General features: G+C 36.1%; 1 protein-coding gene across 2 annotated transcripts; it reads left to right on the top strand.

Annotated features, from left to right (window-relative positions):
- Positions 1–125: 125 nt before the first annotated feature.
- EMC7 (ER membrane protein complex subunit 7) lies at positions 126–12052 on the top strand. Of its 2 annotated transcripts, XM_022587553.2 has the most exons (5): positions 129–400; positions 3953–4072; positions 7902–8040; positions 9338–9418; positions 11617–12052. In XM_022587553.2, the coding sequence occupies exons 1-5, from the start codon at positions 168–170 to the stop codon at positions 11767–11769; spliced, it is 726 nt and encodes a 241-aa protein (XP_022443261.1). In that variant the 5' UTR covers positions 129–167; the 3' UTR covers positions 11770–12052. The 2 variants fall into 2 exon arrangements, with proteins under 2 accessions (XP_022443262.1, XP_022443261.1); XM_022587554.3 differs by lacking the exon at positions 3953–4072 and having other exon boundaries at positions 126–400.
- The last annotated feature ends 677 nt before the right edge of the window (positions 12053–12729 follow it).

Raw genomic sequence — 12729 nt, 5'->3', positions numbered from 1 at the left:
TCCGCCTCGCAAGTGCATTAGCTAAGACTTCTGCCCTCGGGTTTGAGCTCACAGCTGGTGCCCGAACTCGGCGCGCAGGGATGACGACATCAGCCTGCGGAGACGGCGACGGCAAGAGAAGGGGAGGGTTTCCGGGGCTCCCGGCCTAACCGCCGAGAGCTGCAGTGATGGCGGCCGCTGTGTGGGGCTTCTTTTCCTTCCTTCTGCTGATGCTCTCAAGGGATGCCCAGAGCTCGGAGGTGTCTGGGGCTACCTCCGAGGGCTCAGGAGGGAGTGGGGTCAGTATCGGAGATCGCTTCAAGATTGAGGGGCGTGCGGTTGTTCCTGGTGTGAAGCCCCAGGACTGGATCTCGGCGGCCCGAGTGCTGGTAGACGGAGAGGAGCACGTCGGCTTTCTTAAGTGAGCATCCTGAGGGCAGCGCGAAAGCGGTTGGATTGGGAGCCGGGAGGGAATTCCCCATAGTGGAGCTGAGTGTCAAGACCTGACGACGTCGCTGTCCGAGGGTAACCCTTGCGAGGCAGTCGACGCTTTCCCCTTCCCGGTCCCGTACCTCAGAAATGAGGATGGCTGGCGCTTGTCCCAGGGCCGGAGCAGTGGAGTCGGTTATCCTCAACTCCATTTTGGCCCTGAATGGGGACGACCACTCCTGGGCCCTGGGCACAGATGGACCCCTTATTTGTCTTTTGCTGAATTCTTTCTTTTGCATCTCATCTGGTTTCCCTGGAATCTGGCCCCTTTTTGCACCCATTTCAGTCTTTTGGTAGCTTCATGTTGTGTAGAAAGATACTAAGCAAGTGGGAATTCTCAAAGCCCACAGGGCTTTTAGTGATGACACAGACTGGGAGGCTAATGTTGCTGCTTCTAAAATTAATGGGCCCTGAAGTCCCTAATCAAAGCACCTTTTTTGCCTGGAGGTGAGATTGTTCTTCTTTTTTACACTCGAATTCATCGAGGGATTTGCGACATCACTATTGTCATTTATGTGAGACTCTACAGTGCTTGCTTACTCCCTTCTGTCCTTTCTAGCTGTTAGTAGAAATAGGATTTGAGCCTATATTAAAAGACGTGGTAGATTTATTAGCAGTCCAGTTCTGCAGCAGCCTGCTTTTCAGATGTCTAGGCACAAGTATAATGTTTTAAATCTTTCAATTGCTGCTTGGAAAGTGAAACTTTGAACCGAAAATTCATTTGGTAAAGGAAGCGTTTCTCTGGTAGGTTTGTATACCAGCAAGTGGTATCTGAAAACCAGACAATTTTAAGTGTGGACATTTAATTCTAAATCTGTTTTGGAAATATTCAGAGTATCCAGGTGCCTTTGAATGAGAATTTCAACCTCAGATTAATAAATAGTGACAAGCTTACAATCATTTTTAAAGTGCTGTATATTATTACAAATATGGCATTAGGGCATTCTTTAAGTTTTACCCTAATAAATGAACTTTTAATAATAAAACTCATTAAGCTTTAGAAAATTAGCCATAATTAACCATTTGACCTCTTTTTTTCCTTCTGCAGTATAGTTTTTTAAAATAAACATTTATTATTTTTATTTGAAAATAATATATATGTGATATGTCTATTGAAGAAAATGTAAACAAAGTAGAGATAACAAGCCTTAACATTTTATTGTATCTCTTTGGAATCATATGACCTACGTTTTTAATAGTAATATACAATATACAGTGCTTTGTAACCTGCTTTTTTTCATTTAATATTTTGTGAGCAGCTTCTGATACCATTTCATGTTCTTTCATTTGTATGTAGAAAGGTTAGTTGAGAATTAATATGAAGAGCTTATGGTGGCAACCTTTTTGGAAGAGGGATAGGTAATTTGTCTTGTACCTGTTATGCATAAGTAACATGCAATTTTGAGCATGTTTATGCTTATTGGAGGTGGCTTGGGACTTGGCTAAATGGAGATCAGGGGAGTTTCAACTGAGGACTCCCATGCCACTTCTTGCTCTCATCACTGTGTATGTAAACCATAATTTATTTATCTAGTCCTCTGTTTGGGGCCACTTAGGTAGTTTTCAGTTTTTTGAAATTATGTGCTATGCATTATGTACTATATGTAAGATTACGTACTATAATTTTTTGAACTTTTTCTTATGGAAAATTACAGACATACACTAAAATAAACAGAATAGCTTAGGAACCCATCACAATTTACTGTTTGATTTTATATCTCCTCTGCACCTCATTAATTTCTTTCTGGAATATTTAAATATGATGATCTTAAACATAATATAGTTTCACTTGTAAAAACACTACTATGTATCTCTGAAAGATAAGGACTTAAAAAAAAACCCCACAGTACTGTTATGGGATTGACAAAAGAAATGATAATGCCATAATATCATCTAATACCCAGTCCATTTTTATGTTTTCCCACTTATCTCAGAAATAGTTTTATGTGATTGTTCTTTCAAGTCAGGGTCCAACAAGGTCATTGTATTGTAGAGTACATTTTAAAAGCCAAGTTTTAAAATTTCATTATACAATGTCTATGTTATCTTTTAAAGCAAAATATTTACCTTAGGAAAAATATATTTGCTTTTTCTTTACGCCATTAGTTCTGCTATTATTTGTGTTGTGCTGGAATTAATTCTCTTTTTTCTGGACCTAGGAAAATGTTTTGCAATTCATTAAGTTAGGATCCCATCAAGAAACTGAATAATTAGAATAATTCAAGGGAAGTTTAATGAAAGGATTAACCAGGGTAGTCATGGTGTAGGGAAACAACCAGATTATGCAGTACTCCAGAGTTTACAACCTCAAGGCTATTGTGACCTCTAAGCCTGAAGGGAGGCGGGGAAGTGAAGGTTACTGGAACCCAGAAAAGAGGAAAGAACTGCCTTGAAAGGAGCTGTGTCCCTTGACAAAGCCAGTTAGGGGCCTCTCACGGAGAGAGCTGGGGGAAAAGTATACTAAGCTCATTTTCTTCCCTTCCTGCTGTGGGGAGAGACGGGTGGAGAATGATCTGAAGGGCAAATAGAAGACATCCAGCTCAGGAAGAAGTTAACCTGATGTTTGCACTTCGATTCTGTTTCAGCTCAGTGTGTACTTTGAAGTAGTAAGAAACTTTTTCCTCTTACTTTTTAGTAAACATTGTGGATGTGACACAATCAGCTATTCCTTTAACTGTGAAAGAGCCTAATGATTTAAGGAGCATTATTTTAACATTATTGTGAGACTGGCAATTCTCTGATAAAGTCAGTCCCTTTAGAACCGTTTGTTCTCCTGAAACAGAAACTTCTTTTTCCTCGGAATGGCAGTTTCTCATTAGCAAAACAAATTAATTTTGGTCTGTGAACATGAAATTATCAGTTCTTGATGGGGTGGTTTTCTAAGTCTAGAAGTTTAGAAGAAAGCAGTAAGGAAAAGGTGGATGGTTTTAACTACATAAACATTTAAAATTTCTACATACCCAAAAAGAAGTAACCAAGGTAGATGGGAACTATTTGTAACAAGTGGAACAAACAGTACTTAATTACCTTTTCCGTAAAAAAGAAAAAGAGGAAAGAAAACAAAATGCAAATTAAAACTAGGAAAAAAGGCCATTTTTAATTAAGAAATTGTTGGAGGGGATCTGCAAAATTGGACCCCTAAACTTGTAGGAATGACATATATTATTCATTCCCTTGAATAAAGACATGGCTTTAGAATTGGACCTGTGCTCCTGTCACCTGTCATCTCTGTTTCACAGAAGGAATAGAAGTACTTTCTGTGTCTCTGTGGAATGGTCTGGGGCGTTTTCAGAACTCGTACAGTGTTAATTATGGAAGCTGAAATGTGGGACAACTCTTGCCAGTTTGGGGTTTTTTTTTTGCTAATTACTCTGACTGTCATTTTGAGAGGTGTTGGTTTGGGAGTTAACAGATGGTTTAAAACATAAGAAAAGAATAAGCTATTGATCAGAAGTGACTAAATATGATAATTTCATTGTTCCAGGACAGATGGGAGTTTTGTGGTTCATGATATACCTTCTGGATCTTATGTAGTGGAAGTTATTTCTCCAGCTTACAGGTTTGATCCTGTCCGAGTAGATATCACTTCAAAAGGCAAAATGAGGTGAGGACAACTGATTTAATTTTTACTAAAGGCTAGGCTACTGAATACCTCATTATATATATTCCTTTTAGAATTTATAGTTAAGGTTGGAAAGTTTCCTATTTAAACTACAGGTATTCCTTAAAATATTTAAAACATCCTTATATTGTTCTAATCTGAGCATTGATAATATTGTACAGTTGAACTTTCTCCTGCTCTGGCTTAATATTTATTTTAAAGCTCCTAATATGATTATATAGAGAAGAGGTAAGGTTACTTACTATAGGAGCAAAAGCACTGTGAAAGTTTTAATTGAAATGTGATTATTAAAGTTGGAAGTAATTTAACTTTTCTAAATTGAAAATACTCGTCATTGGGATATTTTGATGATACCTCTTAGTATCTATTTGATAGTATGTTGATCTAGAAATTTCTATAGTTTTTCCTGTCTGGAACATTTAGTGTGCAATGGAAATTTAGTATTTCTTTGGAAAACGGTAGATTACATCATGGAGTTTACTTCAAAGTGAGGATCATAATAAAAAAAAGAAAAGTATAGTATTAGAGGCTGGAAGACTAGGGAAAAGTTTCAGAAGTTCTAAGTAGATGAACACATGCTTTGAAGTCGAGGTGAAAAGAATTTTGGACTAATTCAGGCTCTGATCCTGCAATACCACAAACCCATGTGAAGTTAGAATCAGTTGTGTAGATGTCCACAGTGTTCAGATTCAGCCTTATGCTCTTATAACCCCAATTTATTTATTTGTTATTAGTCTCAGGCCAATAGTGCTCTCTTTAGTCTAATCTGACCAGGAAGTATTAGGAAGCAGTTTTCTTGCTTGCTTTATTGAGGTGTAATTGACAAATACCAAACAATTTTAAATGGTAATGTCTCTTCTTTGTTTGAGCTATCACAGAATTACTTCATGTTGCAGTAATAAAGAAGAGGTCATGCAAAGGCAAAAATAATTTGGGGGTTAGAGGAGCTGTATTTTACTACTGACCTTTTCCTTATGTGCCTAGCATATTTAGGTTGATTTGTAGAGACCCCAAATTGAGCTGACATAAGAGAGATGTTCGGTTAGTACTGTAATATTTATATTTGAGTTAGTGTTTACTCCTAAAATGCTTTCCCTCTTCCTTTGTGTTTTTTGGTCATTGAAAGTTTTTAAAGTGTCATGTGTAAATATGCCATAATTAAAATAGTGAGTCATATACTGAGCTGCGTCATCCTTTAATATCAGCTGCATATTAGTCCAGTGAAGTCAGCTCCTGTTGACAGAGTTTTCTTTTTCCTCTTTTAGGATGTGTAGTGAACAGAGATGGTTATTCTGTGGTAATTTAAATTCTTGGTATTATTACGAAACCAATACTGTGATGCTACTAAAAACACGTTCTTTAGAAACAAACTACTTTCCTCTCTATTTTTGAAATTAAATTGTCTTAGAATATTCTACTTTGTCCAAATGCTAATATTTCTTGCTGTTGGCTCTTGAGAGCAAGGTGGAGCATGAATTAAAGGTAATACCTTGCAAATATGTTTATAAATATTTTTGATGTAATAAATGGGTTGTTTCAAAGTAACTGAACCACATTAGCTATTGACTTTCTCATGTCTTTTTAGAGGCATAAAAGTTTTTTAAAATATATGTATAAAACTCTAGTATGTTAAAATCTAAACTGTAAAGGACTTACCATGACTCTTTATGTATTTTAGAATTGCAAGCTTGGAGATGGGGGTGGTTTGTAGATTTACCATATGAACTTTATATAGGTTTAAAAGTGTTTTAAAAATACTGAAAATACTGGGAGTTCCTTGGGGTACAGTGGTTAGGACTCTGCACTTTCATTGCTGTGGGCCCGGGTTCAATCCCTGGTTGGGGAACTAAGATCCCACAAGCCGCGTGGCCTGGCCCCAAAAAACAAAACAAAACAAAACTGAATACTGGAGGGAATGAAAGTTGTTAAAGGGGGACACTTGTCGATTAAAAACTATAATTTATTTTTATTTATTCTTTTTACTTTGAATTTTGAATAAAGTAAGCAATTAGAAATATTTTTCTAAATATAAAGTTTTATTTGCTTTTTCACTTTGGGTAAAGAGTACTTCCTGCTTTAGTATTTAAGGACTGGTTGCAGCAGTTGGATTCATGTTCTCAGATCCATTCCTGATGATTGGATGCCTGAAGCATAGGTTAAAAAAAACAAGGCCCTTATCATTTTAATAATTGGGGAGGACAGAGTAGAGAACAAAGAGGGATCCATATAAGATACTAATATTCTTGACCAATATTTTGTATTCTTGACCAGTATTTTGCATGTTAGTTTCAAATATATGTGAGACTTATATTTCTGACATTTTGTCAGAATGAAAATTTTAGAAATGCTGGGTAAAGCATGATAAACATTTCCTTTTAAATGTATAGCTCCCAAAAAAGTAAGGGAAATCCTCAGAGGATAAACTGTAAACTACTTTCCTACCTGGGGGTTTTGTTATTCTCTCACCAAAAGCCTTAGATTTTATTAGCAGTGTGTAGGTGGGAGGCAAGCCTTGGGTATGCTTGGAGTCAGAATTGGATCTAAGACTTGGTTCCCCCTTTGACCCTTGACCTGAAATCCAAAAGATCAGATTCCCTGGCTTTTGGAGGGAAAAATCTATCCTGAAAATTGATAGTCACACCCTCATTGAAATTTGGATATGAATTTGTTCTTGCATGATCCAGAAACTTCCAATCTGAGCAATTAATAAGATGGCCCCTGGTCATAATCCCCCACTCCTGGCAGAGACAAATGCATAACTCTATGTCCAGTCCCATGCAAAAATAAAGTCTACTTAACTTATAAAATACCCAAGAAAACAAAGTACGTGGAGTCAGCAGATGAATCAGACCTCTGAGAACTCTAGTTAGTAGGCTTATTGGATATAGACTATAAAATTGTTTAAAGTATATTTAAAATGCTTTAAACAAATAAAAGAAATGCTTTTACCATAATACCAAAATAAGCCATAGATATTTGAAAAAAGAATAAAATTGAACTTTTACACTCAGTATATGCTTTGGAATACAAAACTCAGTGGATGTGCTAAGCAACTGAACAGAGGTTTGATGAGCTGGAAGACAGATCAGAAAAATTACCCAGAAAGCAATACAGATAAAAGAAAGGACACTGTGAAAGTGAGAATTTAACAAGATGTGGAGTAAAGAATGAAAAGGTCTAACGTATGTCTAATAGAAGTTCCAGAAGGAAATGATAGAAAAAATAGGGGAGGCAATTTTCGAAAAGTAAACTGGAATATGTCTGAACATGGGTGATTAAAATTACTGGCATGTCTGGTAAAAATGTAATGTTACCTATGGCACTGTTGCAGGACTTTCTTAAATCACTAAGTTTTTCTTGCAAAATACCCTTTAAAATTAGGTGTACTCAACAATGCATGTTTCAGACAATCAAAAAAATTCCAGCATTTTTGTATATTTATAACAAAATAAATTTATTATTAAATAGAATCAAAGAGCTTTAGAGCTAGAAGAATTCCAGGAGAACTTCTGATATAACCAGAGAAGTTAAGAACTTAAGACCACAGGCCTAGGTAATAACAGAGCTATACCTAGAAACTAGGTCTCTTGATTCCAAATCTAGTGTTCTCCCTCTACATTTTGCTAAGTATTTTAGACATACAGATAAAGCTACTTTGATCAGATTTTCAAGATCAAAAGTTTAGATGCCAAAGCATTTTGGAAAAAGCTAAAGGTAATTATAAGGCATTGCTAATATATTATAAGCATTTCTTTTAACTAGTAATGCTTTTAATAGGATTACTGATGCTTTTTTCATGTTGCTTTATCAGAGCGAGATATGTGAATTACATCAAAACATCAGAAGTGGTCAGACTGCCCTATCCTCTCCAAATGAAATCTTCAGGCCCACCTTCTTACTTTATTAAAAGGGAATCTTGGGGCTGGACAGACTTTCTGATGAACCCAATGGTATGTATCAGGCTACAATAAAGTATCTTTACTAATCTGTAATTTGCTTCCAGGCAGTTGAAAAATTCTAACCCCTGTGAAAGGAAAGCTAGAGTCAGATTGTTAGATCAAAGGATTACTGTGAACAGTTCATGAATTTCATGAAAATAGTAGCTTTGGGAATACATAATGAAAAAGATAGTAGTGAGAATGGCACAGTAGATTTGACATTGAAATGTGCAGCAGAAATTAGATAAGTACTTACGTTTAAAATTAAAATAGAGTAAGAGTATGTGGTAAGTCACACATGGAGCTAGCTATCTCATCCTTCATACTACCTGAATGTTAGTCCATTGATGAATGTGCCATCATTTAATAAATTTCCCCTCTTGATGGCACAAGTAAGGTTTTTACAAAGTCTTTTTTTTTTTAAAGTGTTATGAGCAGAGAAGTTATTCTGTAGTAATTGAAGTACTTGGTATTTTCATGAAACGATTTTATGGTATCCACTAATATAAAATACTAATAGCATATTTAGAAACAGCTTGACTTTTTTTTCTTTGCTGTTTTTGAAAGTTGAATTATTACCTTAGAATTATCTAAATGTTGATCATATTTCTTGCTGATAGCTATTTAGAACACAAATAGGGATGTTTCAGGCTGTACATCCTTTGAGAGGAATAAATTAGTACCTGGAATCTGCAGTTAGGCATAAAGAGGCAGGAGGGTAGAGTGGATGGGTGAAGTTAGCGATGAGACTCCAAAGCTAATTGAGAAATATCTTCCATGTTCTCATTTCTGAAATTCCATGGGAACATATGCAGTGGTAGAAGCTCCTAGGTCATTTTTTAAAACTTGTCTGCTATAGTAGTTGCCTAGTGGTATATTGTACATTAGAGGGGGGATGTGGTGTTTTCTCCAAGAACCACAAGTCATCTGGAAAGACTTGTGGATCCAACTGGCCATCAGGATCACCAATCTCAATGCCAGACTGCAGACTGAAGAAAGTGAATGAATAGTTCAGTTTGCAAACTATTTGTGTTAGATAAAACTCTAAACTCTGCAAAATGGTAGGTAGCACAGATGTGAAGCAAGGTGTCTATATAAAGTCCACACGCTTATAGGTAAGACTCTTATATTACAACAGTCAGATACTGAGGAGCACCTTGCTGTCACCAGGGCTTGTTCAGTAGAATTGAAGTGGTGGCTGCTAGTTTTATTCTGTTTACAACATTTAATTCCATCATTGGTTGTTAAGTGCAGATTTTGTTCTACAGTTAAGTAGGAAAAACATCTTCTGAATTTTTTTCTTTCACAGGTTATGATGATGGTTCTTCCATTATTGATATTTGTGCTTCTGCCCAAAGTGGTCAACACAAGTGATCCTGACATGAGGCGGGTAAGATGACTGAACCATGTTCCGATGCCTGGTCTGTCCGCTGTGGCTGAATGGCTTGGGTTTGTTCAGCTTTATCCTAATTACCAAGCCAAATTCATCTACAGGTTGTGTTGATACAGTATTATGTTCCTGGCATTTAATTAATTGTTTCCACTGGACCAGATAAATTCAGTTGGTTCTGCCTGATAAAAGCCTGGGTCTCTTCATATAGTTAAAACATTTTGCTTAGTACTTGCCTCTTTGCACCTTGCTTGTTTAATAGTTGAAAAGCATAATAATTCTGGTATACCTAATCCAAATATTTCGCAAAATGGTAGCTTCTTATAATCTATCTTTACTTTACAAAACTCTTCAGAGTACACATTTAGTTTATGTGTTCAGACACACAGAAAAAATTCGGATAGACCAAGGGAGAAAAATAGAATAGTGGTTTTCAAACTCTCTACCACAAGATCATACTGTTTGGCAAGGGGGAGAGGAGTTGCCAAGTAAGATGCTTCAAATTTTTAGTGCCACCACTTTGTCTCTTTTAAATATTTGCTTCCGTATAAAATCTTCAGAATTAAAAAAAAAAAAATTATGTATTCTTCCACCCAAAAACCATCAACAAATATCTCTTGAATTCCAGGTTTTTCTGTTGTATTTAATATGTATGTATTTACACTTTATTCATCACTGAATAAACATTTATTAATCAATTTTTAGGTTCTGGATACAGGGGATACAAAAATGGATTATATGTCATCCCTGTTGTCAACAAGCTCATAGTCCAGTTAAATGTAGGAAGTAGAATGGATTTATAAAGCACTCTTCTTGCCATCAGAGGATTGTGTGTGTATGTGCGCATGTGTGGGTTTAAATGGAAAAATAAGGTATACATAAATAAAAAATGTTTGCTGAGGTACTAGGTGATTAAGTTCTGTAGAAGGTAAAACACTTATCCCAAGCTGGAATGGCAGAAAAAGCTTCATGAAGAAAGAAAACTTTATGATGTTTCAAAATGTTTTACTGCTAAATTTTGGCATCTTTGCCTCAGCGTTGGTCAGAAAGTGTACATCCTATATCCTTGTATCTGTTAAGGCAGTTAACTCTCTGTGGTATCAATAGAAGGAAACATTAGAAGTCACATTGGATTAAAAATTCATTTCTTGCAAAATGCTTTGCATATAGTAAGCAGTGTAAAAACTTGTTCATTCAAGAGCTTCAGATTTGAACAGGTTCAAAAATAGAGTTGATGATATATTTTTGCGGGGACTCAAGACCTGTTATATTTAAAATAAACATTTAATTCTTGATTACTAGGGCATGTTAACATAATGTTTCTTTCCTGGCCATATTTGTAAAGGTGCTTTCTCCCTGAAAACTCATGTATATATTCTACATTTGGGGAGAAAGCCCAAGCTAATAATTGAACAAAAAATTCAATATTAAATAATAGATAATAGAGTATTTGCTATTTTTTTTCATGTCCGAACTAATACAATTTTAAGTTCACTTTTGGAATGTCACATATAATTCAAATGAAGCAGACATTACATTAATATTGTCAAAAATGGAACAGTACTTTATAGATTGTTGGCTCAGTAAGGGGGAGGACAAGAACCTCAAAATAAAAGTGCCATGTCCTTAGGTCCTGCCAGTGACTGTTTGTAACATTTTAACATTGGTGTTGCTTGCTTTAGATGCTGTAACTGAGGTCACCCAAGTCATACAGTATTCATAGATTTACTACTAAGGCCCTTAAGAATCAAGTCTTGGAAATGCTACAGTTACCTTCCAGACTTTTCTGATACCTTGATACACGGTTAAAGAGTGATGTTCTGGTTATATGCATCTAGAAAAAGCATGAGTTTAAGAAAACACTTGTTAAAACAATAAGAAAGCATTCTGATCAGAAAACGAAATAAGGTGGCAGGAATATGATCACATATGTCCATTATCCAAGAAAATGCCCTTTATAAAAACATAAGCCAAATCAAACCCCAGGCAACACTTAACGGACATTTACTAAGGATTGAAATGCTTAGTGATATAGAGGAGGCGTGAAACATGGTTTCTGAAATGCTATTGGGTATGACATTACATCATTGCTCAGAACCAGTACCTTTTACCTGTTCTATTTCTCTCCTTCCTTAAGGGAAATGTTAGTTGTTAAATGACGTGTGCCTTTCATATCATTGTGCTTTGTCTTCCCACAGGAGATGGAGCAGTCAATGAATATGCTGAATTCCAATCATGAATTGCCTGATGTTTCTGAGTTCATGACAAGACTCTTCTCTTCAAAATCATCTGGCAAATCTAGCAGTGGCAGCAGTAAAACAGGCAAAAGTGGGGCTGGCAAAAGGAGGTAGTCAGGCAAGCCAGAGATGGCATTTGCACAAGCATGGCAACACTGGGTGACATCCAAGTCTTGAGGGAGAACCGTGTGAAGCAACTACTGTAAACTTGAGTCATCCTTAAAGTTGATCTCTTATAACTGTTGTATGTGATAACTCTTCAGCACATGTTTTTTATTTGGTACACAAGAAAACCCAGCTTTCATCCTTTGTCTGTATGAGGTCAATATTGATGTCACTGAATTAATTACAGTGTCCTATAGAAAATGACATTAATAAATTATATGAAGTACCTATACATTATGTATATTAAAATAAGTCTTAATCCAGAGATAAAATTATCTTGTCATTTTTTTTCCACTTAATGTTTCCTTTATTTCTTTTTTTTTTTTTTAACATCTTTATTGGGGTATAATTGCTTTACAATGGTGTGTTAGTTTCTGCTTTATAACAAAGTGAATCAGCCATACATATACATATGTTCCCATATCTCTTCCCTCTTGCGTCTCCCTCCCTCCCACCCTCCCTATCCCACTGTTTCCTTTATTTCTGACAATTTTCTTCTGTCTTTCATTATCTAGGCTTGAAATGGATTTTTCCTGTTTAAAAAGAAGTGGTTGATATTTTTAGAGCAGCATGCACCGTGGGATTTTGTGTAACTAGACCTTTCAAAATTCTTAGTCCTGCCCTGCCATTTAAGATTCCCTGATATTTGAAGTAGAACCACATGTTCCTGATGTAGTTTTAATTTTTATTATTACAGTTAGTTTCAGAGTGTGGATATATGAATTAGGATAGGTGTTACCAATTTTTAAATTCTGGTTACCATCTCTGGTTTCATTTTACAATTATTGAATATCAGCTATATGCTGTGATTCAAGGTAAGATACAGAGATGGATAGTATCCAGTGCCTGTCCTCCGTAGAGCTTATTATGTAGGGAGGAAGCACAAATAATAACAGGGAGTGAATGGCC

Source organism: Delphinapterus leucas, chromosome 2 (assembly GCF_059928025.1).
Source record: "Delphinapterus leucas isolate spDelLeu-1000000601 "Yukka" chromosome 2, BTC_Dleu_Yukka2, whole genome shotgun sequence".
Taxonomy (NCBI): Eukaryota; Metazoa; Chordata; class Mammalia; order Artiodactyla; family Monodontidae; genus Delphinapterus; species Delphinapterus leucas.
Note: the sequence above shows the minus strand (reverse complement) of the source record. Positions and strands in the feature narration are given on the sequence as shown.